Source organism: Gobio gobio (genome assembly GCF_949357685.1).
Source record: "Gobio gobio genome assembly, chromosome: 4".
Lineage (NCBI taxonomy): Eukaryota > Metazoa > Chordata > Actinopteri > Cypriniformes > Gobionidae > Gobio > Gobio gobio.
In genome coordinates, this window is record NC_137100.1 from 30,060,221 (window position 1) to 30,077,379 (window position 17,159).

General features: G+C 41.4%; 1 protein-coding gene across 1 annotated transcript in view; it reads right to left on the reverse strand.

The window, feature by feature from the left end:
* adamts3 (ADAM metallopeptidase with thrombospondin type 1 motif, 3) overlaps window positions 1-17,159 on the reverse strand; it is a 213,401-nt gene that overhangs the window by 124,729 nt on the left and 71,513 nt on the right. Inside the window, exons 5-6 of the mRNA XM_079815070.1 lie at window positions 11,342-11,529; window positions 2,016-2,099 (exon numbers count right to left, since the gene is read on the reverse strand). Coding sequence (XP_079671196.1) covers window positions 2,016-2,099; window positions 11,342-11,529 — 272 coding nt within the window. The remainder of the gene's footprint in view (window positions 1-2,015; window positions 2,100-11,341; window positions 11,530-17,159) is intronic.

Sequence of the window (17,159 nt, forward strand, 5' to 3'; positions counted from 1 at the left end):
GTGTTTCTATGTTGATTCAGTGTTAAATAAGTTATTTAATTTAAGATTTTTATGGCCATCTTGATCTATTTTTCATCGTTGAAATAACATTATTTCAAGGTGCAAACCTGATGAAAAATCAATGTTAAATATCAACATTGTTTCAATGATAATTTGATTAATGCATTAACATTGATTCAACGATGATTCAGTGTTGGTCTGCTATCTGGGGAGGAAACAGGAAGCAAAGATAAACATACTAAAAGTCCTTGAACAAAACATATCAAACTAAACTAAACTGTGACAGTAACTGATCTGTGCTGAAATGGCAGGGAAGAGGGGGTTATGTAAAAAAAAAAAAAAAATGACTCTTTTTCCAGGAACATTGGATAATGTGCCAAGTTGTGCCCATGCTGCCATTTCTGGGTGTTTAACTATAAACACACCTGCCAACATGGGAACATTAAAGGGATATTGTTAACTAATACTAAAACTAAAACCATAAAAAAAATGTTAAATAAAATAAAATATTTTTAAATGTAACTTATTTTATTTCTGCTAGATGTCAAAGAAACATTTCTCACTTTCATTTTGTTTAACTTAAAAAAATACTAATTTTACAATTAAAACAGAAATACCAACAAACAAACAAAAACTAATTCAGCCTAGGCCTGTCACGATAACAAATTTTGCTGGACGATAAATTGGCCAAGAAATGATTGCGATAAACGATAATATTGTCGTTCTGAGACCATTTTCATCTAAAATAATGATAATGGCATAATAATGCAGGTACACCTTTTCAAAGATCAATAAACTTTTATTTCTAAAGACTATTTAACACTGAAAACAGAAAGCATTTTAAATATCAACAATAAATGAACAAAACAACCAAAACAAAAAAGCAATGGACTCTCAGTCTGTTAACAAACAAAAAAAAATACACTTGAATAAACAGCTAGAAAACTGCAACGGATGATTGTGTTTTAGGTAGTGCTGGGAATTAATTTAAAAAAATGAACTAATTAATAAAAAAAAATGTCTGTAATTAATCACGATTAATACGTTTTTAATGTTTTGATATTGTAATAATTTCATTTACTCTCCAAATTAATGTAGAAACAATTTATTGACAGCATATTTTAAATATGTGTTGTATTGTCATGTTTTTATGAATGAAGGCCAGTATCACTGATGTCTCTATGAAACATTAATGGCGTTACATTACAGTATAATTGAAAGCTACCAATTTCAACATTTATTAGGCTTTAAAAAAACAACTTTTAATTTAAGTGAACTTAAAACAATCTTTACATAAACCCATTATAAAAAATGTTATATTTACCCTTGGCCTTCCCTGTTAGACATATACAGAAATGTAATAGTTATCAAACACCTTTCTTACCTGCATAAATAATAAATTAAATATAGATTAATCATCATTAAAGCTACAATTTTCTCTGTTCCCGTTGTTCTTTGATGAACATTAATGACAGGCATCATCAGTGCTCCTGTCACTTTAAGAACAGCCGTTGCCGAACATGACGCGGATCTGACACGCTGTCCCGCACATCTCATTTCCTCACAACTCTGATTTTATTATTTTACTCTGAATTTCTCATTTAAGACGTTATTTAACTAATTTAAGACTCCTAATATGAGAATATTCAAAATTCGAGTCTGTCTGTGCGTCGAGTGTGTGTGTGTGTGTGTGTGTGTCAGAGTGTCCCTCGATTGGCTGACATGAGACGCAGCCACACAGACAGGACATTGACATACAGCGCGTTCTCATGTATAACATGTATAAGAGCGTGATCATATAATGTAACTCGGCAAAAATGGATATAAAAACGGACGCTGGAAATTATCGCGTCCGGAAAAATTATCGAGCAAATTTTTTTTTTATCGTGCGATTAATTGATTTATTGACTATCACGACAGGCTTAATTCAACCCATGTGTTAATACAGAGTCAGAGAGAGTGGAAAATGGTCATGAAAAAATAAAATTATGAGGGTCTATTTAGCAGTAATTTACCTTAGCATATCCCAGCATTATCATCCTCACAAGCACAACATTAATGTGCACTCCCAATGATTCATCGTGGTAGATCTCATTCACCTGTAAACACATGATGAAAAATACATTATTATCCTCTAAATGCAACATAATAAAACAACAAAACACTGATCCTGCCACAAAGGGGGGCAAGGATATCAGGCAAGGAAATAAGTTACATCATCCTCCACCTAGTCATCTATGACAGCTACTGATTTTATCAACTCCAGGGACTGCGAAAACAAATAATGCTGCTTCATCCCATTTCTGAAAGCTCACCATGATTGACAATGAGCAAGAGAGAGCAAAGATTTTTTGACAACAAAATCGAGATAAAGAGAGTGAGAGAAAATGACATTTCAGACCTGTGAGAGTGGCTCTCTGAGGCATAGAAGGCGTTTTTAGATAGGCCTTGGGTCTACAGTTGGCATGGAAAAGCCTATGAAAGGTTGGTAAATGAAAAGAGCCCAGTGTTGAGCTGGCCATACAGAGGCCTTTTTTTAAAGGTTCAGATGTTTTTCCTTCTCCACCTAGCTAAGAGGCTGCTGTGTGGGGAGTTGCATTTTAGAGGCACATTTTTGCTGTTTGAATGCAGGGTGTAATGCTGTACCGAATGACTCCATCCAAATGGTACAAATGTTTCATCGAAACTTTCTGGAGCCATTTTCAAAAACTGGCCACACTTAACAGCAAATATCACCAAAAGTTTTCACATACACTCATTACATATGCTATATGCTTTTGAATCTGTACAATTTAATGCCTCACACATTTCCACAACATTCTCCCCTCATGACTTTAGTGAACTTTTCCGAAGAAACAAAGCCAATGGGAGTTCCCTTTCGAGGGAACTCGCACTGCATCGGGACGACGCTTTGGGGATGCTCCCTTAGCATCAGCGAATCTGAAACCAGAATGCCAACTAGGCCAATCCGATTGGCGTGCGTGATGACGTCATCGTGACGGCATACCCGGAAGTATAAAATGGGTGCTGGAACGTAATGGCGGTAGTTATTGCTCTTCAGCAAGCGCTATCTGTAAACTGTCTGTCTATTTACTGTTGTTTGTCAGTGAAAGTGTGTGAAAAAGTATGGAAAGTGTGAGAGAGTTCAAACAGTGTGTGCATCCGTGTCCCAGGTTCATGTCGGGCTCGGATACACACCTGCTTTGTGTGCACTGCCTGGGCGTCCAGCATGCCCAAGCGGCTCTCGAGGGAGCCGCTTGTGAGCACTGCGAAAAACTGACGCTCAGGGTGCTTCGCTCTCGGCTGGCTGCGTTTGATGAGGCCGGCCAGCCTCGTGAGCCTCGTGGTTCTGGACCCGCAGTCGCTGAGGCGGCTCGGCGTCGCAGATCATGGGGCTCACAGCGGGACTTGTCAGAGGGTTTCGGGACTGCTGCGGCACTTTCCCGATCCTCCTCTGACAGTTCCGAGGATCTTCCTCCCCGTGTGGAAGCCCGCGCTGCGGCTTCTTCCCCCGGGGTGGGAGGTCCGATGCTTGTTCTCTCCGGTTCCGAGGAGCCGGAGGAAATAGGCACCGAGGCGGGGGATGAAGCAGGAATTGTTTCATCGCTTCATCCACCCGCCCAAGAGGAGCTGGTCGAGGTGTTGACCCGGGCAGTGGCAGACCCCCCAACTTATATTTAATTTGGCCACAAGAGGCTCCGGAAATCCAGCCACCCAGCAGGCTGGATGACCGGTTCCTCTCACACCGGGTTCAAACACCTCGCCGGGGCCTGCCTTTTTTCCCGGATCTACACACCGAGGTGTGTAGATCATGGAAACGGCCCTATTCCTCGCGTGTTTGCAATCCCCCAGTATTGGACTATTCCAATGTTCTGGGGGCACGCGAGGCGGGCTATGGGGCGATGCCTCGGGTGGAGGAAGCTCTCGCGAGCTATCTTTCACCCGACTCTGCATCGTCCCTCAAGGCCCCGGTTTTGCCCACCAAACCCTGTCGGGACACCTCATCTTTGGTGGGCAAAGCATATATGGCGGCTGGTCGGGCTGGTGGTTCCCTGCACACATTATCAATTCTGCAGGCCTACCAGGCCGACCTCCTTAAAGAGTTGGACGAGGGAGATGGTCCCTCTCCGGAGGACATTCTGGAACTAAGGAAGGCTGCAGATTTGTCTCTCCGCGTCACCAAGGAGACGGCCCGCGCTATAGGCCGCTCCATGGCTTCCATGGTGACAGTGGAGAGACATCTCTGGCTGAATCTGTCGGGGATAAAGGAGAAGGATAGAGATTTTCTCCTGGACTCCCCGATCTCGCCTTCTGGTCTGTTTGGAGACGCGGTTAACACCGTCGTTTCCAGACACCAGGAGGCGAAGAAACAGTCGGCAGCCTTCCACCAGTATCTCCCACGCCGCTCTAAACCTGGGAAGGCTGGCCCTAGCGGGCAGCCTCAGCCGTCATCCAGCTCCTCGCACCGGAAGGTGCAAAAGGAGAGCGTCGCTTCTAGAGCCCCTCCCCCGGGAGCCTGGCAACAGAGGCGGCGCTCTCAGCAGCAGCCTTCAGCTCCTAAAGGCGATCTTCGGATCAGAGGCTGGTTCCCTTAGTAGATTATTTTGGCGCATGGAAATGCCTTCCGAATATTTCTACGTGGGTCCTGCGTACTGTAGAAAAGGGGTACAAACTGCAGTTCGGTTTTCCTCCTCCACAATTCAGGGGGTTATACTGGACAGCAGTGATACCCGAGCAGGTTCGGGTAATGGAACTAGAAGTAAAAACTCTTCTAGCGAAGGAAGCCATAGAGCGTGTTTCTCCGCTGGAAAGAGAGTCCGGGTTCTACAGCCGGTACTTTATAGTTCCCAAAAAGGATGGAGGGTTGCGTCCGATTATAGATCTGAGGGTTTTGAATCTGTCTCTGAGGAGCTTCAGGTTCAAAATGCTCACTATTCCCATGATCGTGAGTCAGATCCAGTCCGAGGACTGGTTCGTCACGATAGATCTAAAGGACGCATATTTCCATGTCTCCATCCTTCCATGTCACAGGAAGTACCTGAGGTTCGCTTTCGGGGGCGAAGCGTACCAATATCGAGTGCTTCCCTTTGGCCTAGCCCTCTCCCCACGCACGTTCACGAAGTGCATGGATGCAGCTCTGGCTCCAATGAGACTTCAGGGCATCCGTGTGCTGAATTATATCGATGACTGGCTCATACTGGCCCAGTCGTACGAGGTGGCGGTTCGGCATCGAGATGTCGTTCTGAACCACATGAAATGCTTGGGGCTGAGACTCAACACGAAAAAGAGCGTGTTGACGCCGTCCCAGAGGACTACGTTCCTCGGGGTCATGTGGGACTCGACAACGATGCAGGCACGATTGTCTCCCGCGCGAGTCGAGACCATACAGGCGATGGTCTCAGGAATAAGGCTAGGGGCGCGGTCATGGACGGCCGCTTTGCGAGGGGCCCATGGGAGAGCCGTCATTCCTCCTGGCACATAAATTGCCTGGAGATGATGGTGGTATACAAAGCTCTCAGGAGCTTTCTCCCGCACCTCCGAGGCCAGCACGTCCTGGTACGGACAGACAATACGTCTGTCGTAGCGTACATCAACCGCCAGGGGGGACTGAGGTCGCGCTTTCTGTACAAGACAGCACGCCGAGTCCTCCTGTGGACCCAGGGGAAACTGTTGTCCATCAGGGCAATGTATGTCCCGGGGGTCCAAAATCAGGGAGCAGACATCCTGTCGAGGCAGGGGCTGAGGCCCGGGGAGTGGCGACTCCACCCAGAGGTGGTGGAGGCCATATGCAAGAGGTTCGGCCCAGTGGAAGTGGATCTGTTTGCGTCTCGAGAGACGTCCCACTGTCTACTGTGGTTTTCCCTCACGCATCCAGCTCCGCTGGGGCTGGATGCCATGGTGCAGACATGGCCGAGGCTGCGTCTGTACGCATTTCCCCCGATTGCTCTGCTCCCGGGAGTCCTGGAAAGGGTCCGTCGACAGGGGGTCAGTCTACTTCTGGTAGCACCCCGTTGGCCGACTCGAGTTTGGTTCTCGGATATCATAGCTCTGCTAGCAGGTCAGCCGTGGGAGATTCCTCTGAGGAGGGATCTCCTATCTCAGGCGGCGGGTACGATATTTTACCCCCGCCCGGAGATTTGGAACCTGTGGGTCTGGCCCCTGAGGGGACCAGGTTCATAGAGGCTGGCCTATCGGCAGACGTGATAGAGACCTTACTCAGCTCCAGGGCTCCGTCTACGAGGAGACTGTACAGCCTCAAGTGGAATGTATTTTCCACTTGGTGCAGAGAACGTGAGGTGGACCCAGTTAACTGCCCAGTGGCTTCAGTGCTGGAGTTCCTCCAAGATCGTTTCTCTGCAGGGCTTACCCCGTCCACACTCAAGGTGTACGTGGCTGCCATTGCGGCTTTCCACACTCCTTTGGGTGATGGGCCTCTGGGTAGGCACCAGCTGGTTGTACAATTCCTCCGTGGGGCTCGGAGGATGAGGCCTGCGGCTCGGTCCAGAGTTCCAACCTGGGACCTGGCAGTGGTTCTCGAAGGATTGGCTGAGGCCCCCTTCGAACCATTGGAGTCGGCTGGACCAAAGGATCTGACCCTTAAGGTGGCTTTTCTCCTTGCCATTACCTCTCTCAGGAGAGTGGGAGATCTCCAGGCCTTGGCGGTAACGCCGACCTGCCTGGAGTTTGCCCCGGGAGGAGTAAAGGCCATCTTACACCCTAGGCCGGGCTACGTGCCTAAGGTGCCATCAAGGGTGGTCAGGTCATTGGTCCTGCAGGCATTTCATCCTCCGCCTCATGTGACGGCGGAAGAGGGGAGGCTTCACCTACTCTGCCCGGTTAGGGCTCTAAGAGTTTATCTGGCGAAGTCTGCACAGTGGAGGAGATCACAACAACTGTTGGTGTGTTTTGGCTCACCTAAGAAGGGATTGCCTGCGTCTACTCAGACAATCAGTAACTGGATTGTCCAGGCGATTACCATGGCCTACCAGGTGCGCAGTTTGCCTTCACCTGTGGCCGTGAGGGCTCATTCCACCAGAGGCATGGCCTCTTCGGTGGCCCTTCTTTCTGGGGTCCCCTTGCAGGATATCTGCGAGGCGGCCGGGTGGGCTACCCCACACACTTTTATCAGGTTTTATAGCCTGGATCTCCCTACGACGCCTGGTGCTAGGGTGCTCCAGTCCTAGCTGTGCCCGGTTTCCGGCTTCACACTAGGGCAGGCGCTACCCTTCGGTGTGGCCTAGTGGGTACTCGTTCCCCAAAGCGTCGTCCCGATGCAGTGCGAGTTCCCTCGAAAGGGAACTGCTCGGGTTATGTATATAACCCTTGTTCCCTGAGAAGGGGAACGAGCACTGCATCCCGACGCCACACCTTGGCGCGCCTGGAGCGCATGCTTCAGAGCAATTACTACCGCCATTACGTTCCAGCACCCCTTTTATACTTCCGGGTATGCCGTCACGATGACGTCATCACGCACGCCAATCGGATTGGCCTAGTTGGCATTCTGGTTTCAGATTCGCTGATGCTAAGGGAGCATCCCCAAAGCGTCGTCCCGATGCAGTGCTCGTTCCCCTTCTCAGGGAACAAGGGTTATATACATAACCCGAGCAGTTTTCTTTATGTGATGCTGATATAATAAATAATAACAATTATATAACTATAGTAATTGATATATTAATTGAACATATTGAAGTTTTGGTGCAAATGCTTCAAAATATGATTATCATGACATCAACAAAAATGTACCCAGTTAAGCAGTTTCTACCTTATGATTCTGTAAAAATAAAGTCCAGGTGGTCCTGATCTTTTGTACAGCAGAGAGGAGAGACAACTGTGGTGGATCTAAATGCACATCTGTGTTCCACTTGTGCCAAGATATCTTCTCTTGAACAAAGCATGAACAATCAGAAGGAGGCATGATGTAGGCATGTTGGAGATCTGCCATACGGTCCCTTTGTTCTGCCATATAGTGACACTTTAAAATAAGTTCTAATTGGTAAACATTATTTAAAACAATGAGCAATATATTTTATAAATCAAATATATTTATTAGCCTATGATTTTCTTACAGCATTTATTAAACTGATAATGTAGGTTAAAAAATGTTCATGTTCATGTTAGTCAGATACAACTTTTGACCTTAATGTTTTAGAAAATGTTGAAATGAGCATTAACTAACATTAAAAAAAAAAAACGCTGTAGTATTGTTCATTGTAGTATACTGTTAGCATTATTGTGCATTGCTCATTCATGTTAACTAGTTAACTAATGTTAACAAATGGAACCATATCATATAGTGTTATACCTTTATATATATATATATATATATAATAAACTGGAGAAGGCTAATCAATTCTTACAGCTCCAAATAATCTTGCTAATACTGCAAACACTTTGCTCCCCCTAAAACTGGCAGAGGCTGTCGAGTCTGCCACAAACTCTACACTCAGAAGGGAAAAGGTGAGAAAAAAACAATTATGTTGCAGAAATAAAAACATATTTGTATAGGCATGTTTAGACAGCTTTTAAAAGGAGGGGAGGGGCACAGAAAGAAAAACTATGCCTCAGCAGATCTAAGTTGCTGTAGTGATCTTTTGTAGGCTGCAGCAAAAATGTACCCATGAAAAATTATTAAATTCTCAATTGGCATATGCACACAGATTGCCAAAACAACTCTCTAAATCAGCAGAGGATGGTTAGTCTCTTACCAACTGTCTCCCTCTCTTCATCCCAGCCGCCTCATGCAATTAAACAGAAGCTCTGTTTGATACAGAAAATTGTCCTCTTCAGGCAACAGGGATTCAAATAAGCATGCAAGGGGCCTAACCACGGAAGTCTGCGTGTGTGAAAGTTGTAGCAATGTTGCATTTTTATACAGAGCTCATTACATTCTGAATGCTGGGCCAATCTTTAGTGAGGGTTTATTAAAAATTATAGTGTACATCTCATCAATGCTCTGGTGTTCAGAGCAGCAGGGACATCTACTGGAGGAGGGAATTCTAAATTTCTCAAAAGCAGCTGTTTATACTTAAATTGTATGAGTGAATAGTCATAGCTACTTTATTTCTCTGCCACATCCTCAAGTACACCACATTTGGTCTATGCCTTGTTGTACGCCACATCGAAAAAGCAAAGATGGAATACCTCAACAAAAGAAAGTAGAGCTTTCCTATGAATATATTGACACAAACTCTTGCAAATTGTTCAAGTAAAACTAAGGATAGGGTGCCCTTGATCCTGTAACATTATGCAATCAATAGGAGGGTAACATAAATACATTAGACATAAGGAGCATACAGGCACTGTGTGTCTACAGTTGAAGCCCATAGTTAATGTGCTCAAATTATAAAGCCTGATGACTGATGCTATTATCTTCACAGACTACATAGTGCATCTGTGGTCATGTTTCAAAACTCTCCTCAGAACAGCGTCCTTTACAAAATGAGGACTATGTCAATCTTGTAGAGATAATGGGGTCCTCTGTTTTAAAAATGGCTATCCAATTTTTGTTTTGTGCTAGCCTAAGAATGTGCTTTTCCTCCAAAAAACCGAAAATGTCATAAACAGGAGGACCACATCTGGACAATATCCCCCCTCATACGAGGTCCATCTCTTTACAGGTGCAGTAAATGACATACCTGTGCCTTCCATTTACATGTGTCAGAGGACTGGATCAGGAGGAGAGGGATAATAGGTTTTATGAAGAGAATTGGTTGCTCAACAATAAAGATGGCCTGATGTTTAGGTGCCATGTGAAAGTTTTGGGCCAGTTGAGGGGAATGGCAGTAAATTTTATATATATATATATATATATATATATATATATATATATATATATATATATATATATATATATATATAATCCTGTTGAGGAGATATATTATATAGACTCATTACATGCAAAGTGAGATATTTCAAGCCTTTATTTGTTATAATTTTGATGATTATGGTTTACAGCTTATGAAAACCCCAAATTCTAAATCTCAGAAAATTTTAATATTACATGAAATCAATAAAAAAAGGATTTTAAATACAGAAATGTCGGCCCTCTGAAAAGTATAATCATGCATATGTACTCAGTACTTGGTTTGGGCCCCTTTTGCATGAATTACTGCATCAGCCTGTGGCACTGCTGAGGTGTTATGGAAGACCAGGATGCTTCAATAGCGGCCTTCAGCTCTTCTGCATTGTTCGATCTCATGTCTCTCATCTTTCTCTTGGAAATGCCCCATAGATTCTCAATGGGGTTCAGGTCAGGCGAGTTTGCTGGCCAATCAAGCACAGTAATCCCATGGTCATTGAACCAGGTTTTGGTTCTTTTGGCAGTGTGGGCAGGTGCCAAGTCCTGCTGGAAAATGAAGTCATTATCTCCATAAAGCTTGTCTGCTGAAGGAAGCATGAAGTGCTCTAAAATGTCCTGGTAGATGGCTGCGTTGACTCTGGACTTAATAAAGCACAGTGGACCAACACCAGCCGATGACATGGCTCCCCAAACCAACACAGACTATGGAAACTTCACACTAGACTTTAAAGCATATTGGATTGTGTGCCTCTCCATTCTTCCTCCAGACTCTGGGACCTTGGTTTCCAAATGAGATGCAAAATTTTCTCTCATCAGAAAAGAGGACTTTGGACCACTGAGAAACAGACCAGTTATTTTTTTCTTTAGGCTTGACAAGAGAAATACGACATTTGAAGCACATGTCCAGGATCCATCTGTGTGTGGTGGCTCTTGATGCAGTTACTCCAGCCTCTGTCCACTCCTGGTGAAGCTCCCTCACACATTTGAATGGCCTTTTCCTGACAATCCTCTCCAGGCCTCCAGGTCATCCCTGCTGCTTGTGCACCTTTTTCTTCCACACTTTTCCCTTCCACTTAACTTTCTATTAATGTGTTTTGATACAGCACTTTGAGAACATCCAACTTCTTTTACAAATTCCCTTTTGAGGCTTTCCCTCCTTTTGGAGGGTGTCAATGATGGTTTTCTGCACAACTGTCAGGTCAGCAGTCTTCCCCATGATTGTAAATTCTACTGAACCAGACTGAGAGACTATTTAAAGGCTCAGGAACCCTTTGCAGATGTTTTGGATTAATTAGCTGATTAGATTTTCACAATATTCCAATTTTCTGAGATTTTGAATTTGGGGTTTTCATAAGCTGTAAGCCATAATCATCAAAATTATAACAAATAAAGGCTTGAAATATCTCACTTTGCATGTAATGAGTCTATATAATATATTAGTTTCACCTTTTAAGTTGAATTACTGAAATATATATTTGTATGGCAAATAATATTGTGTACTAGCACCCAAAACATAAAATGCTTAGGAGATAGGATACTCACAATGTTCATGAGGGTGAGGAGATAGTTCTGCACATGCTCTTTCCCATGGAAACGGACAACAGAATCATCTACTCCAAGCAGCACCTCAATATTGAAGTCATCGTCACCAGCGTGCCTCCGTCTCCTGACTGTCCTTTTGACTTGTTTTTCAATACTGTCCAGCACCCTTGGCGCATCCAATTCAGGCTCTGCAAGACAGAATGGTTAGTCTCAAAAAAGCACTTTAGCTTCATCATTTGACAACACCACCACCACATTCAACCTCTTAAAGGCCTTTTTGCATTACTACGAACTAGCATCTTGCAAGTTTTTTTTCTCTTCTTCGCAGAGTGCAAGTGAATGCCAGCCAAGAACAACAGAAAGCAATCCAAACAAGGGCTCTTCATGATCCAACATCAATCCAGGCTATAAACCAATGTCTTTTTTAAACGCTGATGCTAAAATAAATATTCCAAACATCTTGCTCTTTGGCTGGCTCTGGCCTACAGTGTGGGGATTGTGAGGAACATTCCTCGGCTCCTACATCCCCTCATGACACACGCATTCTTGTGTGGCCCAGATCCCAGAAGAGTAAACATGTCTCTGAGGTCCCACTTCAAAAAGCACAGGGCTTCCCCTCAAGCGCAGACGTGCCGTGTGTCCCTCGCAGGTTCCCTACTCCACAGCGTCTCCATGCACACCCTCATTCTCCTGAGGGGCTGCCATTCACAAATGGCAAAGCGAGGATAGCACACACATGGCAAACCTGCGTAACCCGCCGGCCCCAATTCTAAAAATTACTTTTGATGGCAAATGAGACCAGATCCAGATCACCAGTGGAAATCTACAATGTCTAGACTGCAAAACTCTGACTGCAGCTCAAAAATGTGTTAAACCATGAAGTAGGCAAAAGAAAAATGTATCTAGGCTTTTCACATTGAAAGTGTGTGTGGGTCAGGATATTACAGTTTATTGTTTTATGCTATACTTATGCGTCATACATTTAAAATTTGTTTGGTTATAATGAACTGCTAATGCGAACATACTTATTAACTTTTTTTTCAACTGAAATTTCCGTAATTTATGAGAAAATGCTTCCCGCCATTGACGGAAATGTTCAGCTTTTGGTGATTTCACTGTTATACGGTAGGGGGCGCTATGTCACATCTTCTGAAAGAGTACTGAAACTACTGACCAAAAACATGTGAATAAGAAGCAGAAACAAGCAATAGCATATGTAAGCCGATGCATATGTAAAGAAAACGCGATCATCAACATTAAACAGCATATAAATTAAAACTGGCAAATGTTACTGAATGAAATGTAGACCCAGCTTTGTGGGTGTCGATGGACTCGATCTAATCCATCTATATTTGATCATCCTTCTGAATCCAATCTGGATGTAGTCTTTGACAAAAACACGTTTTTCTTAGCTTGTTGCTCAAAATGTAGCTTTTTTTATGAAACAAACCCACATTCAAATGTTCATAAAAAAGAATGCATAAAGATAGAATAAAACGTTGTTGTTGTTGTTTGTTTTGTTTTTTTTTAAGGCAGATGGTCTGTTCTTTCTTTTGGTATATTGCATGTTGAGATATTCATGAAAAAAAATACTCTAGGGGCCATGAAAATTATATGAAAATTTTAAAAAATGCTGGCGGTGGCTGGCAACTTAAAAAAAAAAAAAACAAGTTCAATTCAGATCTTCTGATTCTTCAGTTTGTTCCTGTGCTACACACCGTGACAGGACAAGGATTTATCAGCTATATTTATCAGACAAGGATTTGTCTAGCAACACCACTAATTAGGGGCCAGAAAATATCATTACCTCAGTAAAACACCAACAGAAGACAAAGTAAGGTTCCCACCATGACAGAAAAACAAACTTGTGTTTGTGTTCACCTCAACTAGACCTCATTTCGATTCTTTGCTGGCTTCTTTGAGTGGGTTTGCCTTGCCAGCCACGCTCTGCACAATAAAAATTCAGGAGGTGGCAGACTGCTGTGGAGGAGAAACAGAATGCATACATGGCATCTTTTAAAATGATGGCACAAAGAAACATTTGGAGCACCATGAGCCTTGGTTTAACTCGTTTAACTTTGTTTTTGTTTTTTCATTTTACATTATCAGATGGCCTCACCATATTTTAGAGTGCTGAAAATTACATTCATTTTAATCCCAGAGCAAAAGTCTGCATAGGAGTCTACTTAAAATAGAAGATTCTACATAAGAGCCCAATTTTGCATGATTACATGTAAGTATATCTAATGTAAAAAATGCACACGCTGTCACAATGAAAGTATTCTTAGTGGGACAAAATGAACAAATTGAGATGACAGTTACAGAGCCCCTTTATCATCATGAAATCCGCTTACTCTGAAATTATTTGATAAACAAATTGGGGATGCTAAAACCATCTATGAATCCAATTACCGTTTTATGCAAGGATGTAAAATGTATCTATGCAGTATATCTCAACAAAAGCAGTGTGATTGGATTTCACTTTTTCCCCCTGTTCTATCTTGATTTAGAAAATAGATCTCTCTGCTTTTCTTACAGAAAACTTGTGTAAGGATTAACAACCATCTCTATGATGGGCGAAGGTGGTTTTACTCCCCTGGAAGAATTAAGAATTAGCAGGCAACAGTGTGCTAATAACAAACAGCATCAGGATCAAAAGATGCAGCAGGAGGCAGTTTTGATGGAATTCTTCCACGTGGCGCTCAAGTATAACACCACTAGCTGTGATCTAATGTGCCAGGAGCTATTTTAACTCTTTATTAGGACATAAGAGAACTCTTGTAAACGAGTGCAGCTGAGTTAGCAAATGTTGGCCTCCTAAAGCTGGAGTATGGCAGCGGGGGGGGTTTACTGTACTTCATGAACACGCTTGGCCTTAATTTGAGGCTGTCAGGTGATTTTCAATTTTTTATTGCGACTCAGTATCTTCTTGTGAGATTAATTAATTCTTATATTTTTCTGTTTGTTCAAAGGGTCATTGTAAATTTCTCTGTATATCTCTGTAAAGTTCTCTGAAGATATCAGATAGAACAGAATCACAACTTTTTAGTTATTAAAGGGTTAGTGTTCCTTCACCCAAAGATGAAAATTCTGTCATTAATTACTCACCCTCATGTCGTTCCACACCCGTAAGACCTTCGTTCATCAGAACACAAATTAAGATATTTTTGATGAAATCTGAGAGCTTTCAGTCCCTCCATTGGGAGCAACATAATTTACACATTGAAAGTCCAGAACGATAAGAAAGACATTATTAAAGTAATCCATGTGACTCTAGAGGTTTAACCTCATTTTATGAAGTGACGCATGAGGTTGAGTAATTAATGACAGCATTTTAAATTTTGGGTGAACTATCACTTTAAATACACTGAATCCATTAATGTGGGAGAGATTTTTTTTTCTTTAACCCACTGAGACTTAATGTTATCTGTGATCTCTGGTGTCGATTAATTTTCTTCCGCAGTGAAAGCAGGTATGAATCAAATCAGCTTTAATTATCATCCCATTCATGTCATCCAGTCTGCAGTTCACAACCAACATGTCAAACGTTTCCCTTTTCTTAATGATTCTGTATGTTAGAATGAATAGGATTATATTATATATATATATATGTATGAAGAGTTCAGATGCAAAAGCCTCTAAAATAAAAATGAGATAACGATACTGACTGAATGCTCTCCACATATAGTATAAGTTCATAAAATACTTTCACTTCAAACCCACTAAATTACAGCCATTCAGAAGTACCGGTACTTAGGTAGAAACCTATACATAGGAGCCTGACAAAAATGCTTGTTTTAAAGAAAAATGTTAGATGGACTTAGAGGCTTTTACATCTGAAGTCTTAATATATACAGTATATAAAGAATATAAAATATATAAAGGTGTATAAAAATAAATTCAGTATTAATAAAGTATTAGGAAATAATTAAATGAATAAAAACTAAGATAACTTCTTTAAAAGTATGTTTGTTCCAGTTAAAGGGGTCATGATCTGAGAAATCAAAATTTCCTTAAGCTTTTGAAATATAAGAGGTCCTATAATATAACATAATATTTGACAAAAAATATATTTTATAGACATATAAGAGGTCATCATACTATAAGAATATCCTGTAAGTTTCAGAGCTGAAAACGTCCATGTAAGTCCAAAAACAGCTTTTATTGTAACCAAGCCCAGCGAATGACTCGTTGTTAAATTGCCTCTCTATGTAATAGATAGCTGAAAGCCCGCCTCTGCAGAAGAAAATCAAGGAATACTTCATTATTGCAACTTTGGCCCCGCCCACTGGTGTGTTAGTGTGATGACAAGGAGAGGAGAGTGTAAAAGGATCACTGCACTAAAAATAACACTATCTTCCATAGCACCCTAATGTGGTTATTTATATTCAACAATGTGAATATTTCAGTTAAACATTATCTATTTGTATGCAGTACATTTCATTGGGGATTATTTGGTATTTTGCAACTTTTCTCTTAGTAGGATGAAAATAATGTTATTTAAACTGTGATTAAATGTATATATAGAAAGTAGGGGTGTTACGATACACTCGTGTCACAATTCGATACAAAATGCAATATTGAACTCACGATACGATATTTATCACAATATTTTAAGCCAAAATAAAGAAGAGAGGTTTGTTTTATTGGTACTTTATTATTAAAATAATAATTGTATTATTATCATCATCAGGGACCACAAAATATCAATTTATATATATATATATATATATATATATATATATATATATATATATATATAAATATATATATATATAGTCATTGAATGTATGTCACTGACACTCTGTAAACATTATTATTTTCCCTGACGCAGTACTCGTGCTTTCAATGCAGGCATTGGATCTCTTAAGCCACCCATACACAGACTCTCCAGGTGCTCGCTATGTCCTGCCTCTCCCGCTATTAATGCACTACACATATAAGAATAAACCATCTAAAATTCTTTGAGTAATTGTACCACTAAAACTAAATTTGATCTGGAGATTTAAATAATGTTTGCGCTTTCACTTTGAGGAGTGCCGTTTTAATTATGTTTGTACTTTCACTCTGAGAAGTGCCGTTCCGGCAGCGCGTTTGCTTCAGATGATCAATGCAAACTGTAAATGTTTAGCTCATCCAAAAATTTTATTCTGCATTTACTCACTCTCATGATGTTTTCACGCGTCACGCAAGCATTTAAACATCAGTGTTTACTACAGTATGAGCAGAGCCGGGTTAAATAAATGGACTACACTAGGCAGGCTGCATTTTTTGGGCCCCCCTCCATCGATGTTATTTATGAATTGAAATCTGAAACTTACCAAAGTTACTAATAAAAGTGAATTCACATTTTACATAGCCTAGTCTTTGGTTACAAATTGGTTGTGTTGTATTTTAAACAGTCCATCAGACTATTTTTTGACATTCATTATTTATACATCATTACATGGCTCTATTAAATGCTATTAAATTATCCTCATCCATTGGGAGTGTCATTGTTAAGGCAGTAGTACCAGTAAATAACCAATAGGTATCAGTAAACTATGTAAACAGAGCAAATAAGTTTATCTTATTTGCTCTGTTTACATTTAATCAACACATTTAATTAAGATTTTCTGCAAAATGCAATAGCTTACAACATTTATAAATGTTGTAATTAAGATTTTCTGCAAAATGCAATAGCTTACAACATTTATAAATGTTGTAATTAAGAACAAGGCAAACATGACCCCTTCACATTCATCAAGACCATTTAGAAACTGTCAAACAATAAATAATAATAAATATAAGGATGGAGGATTTAAACTATGGAAAACTA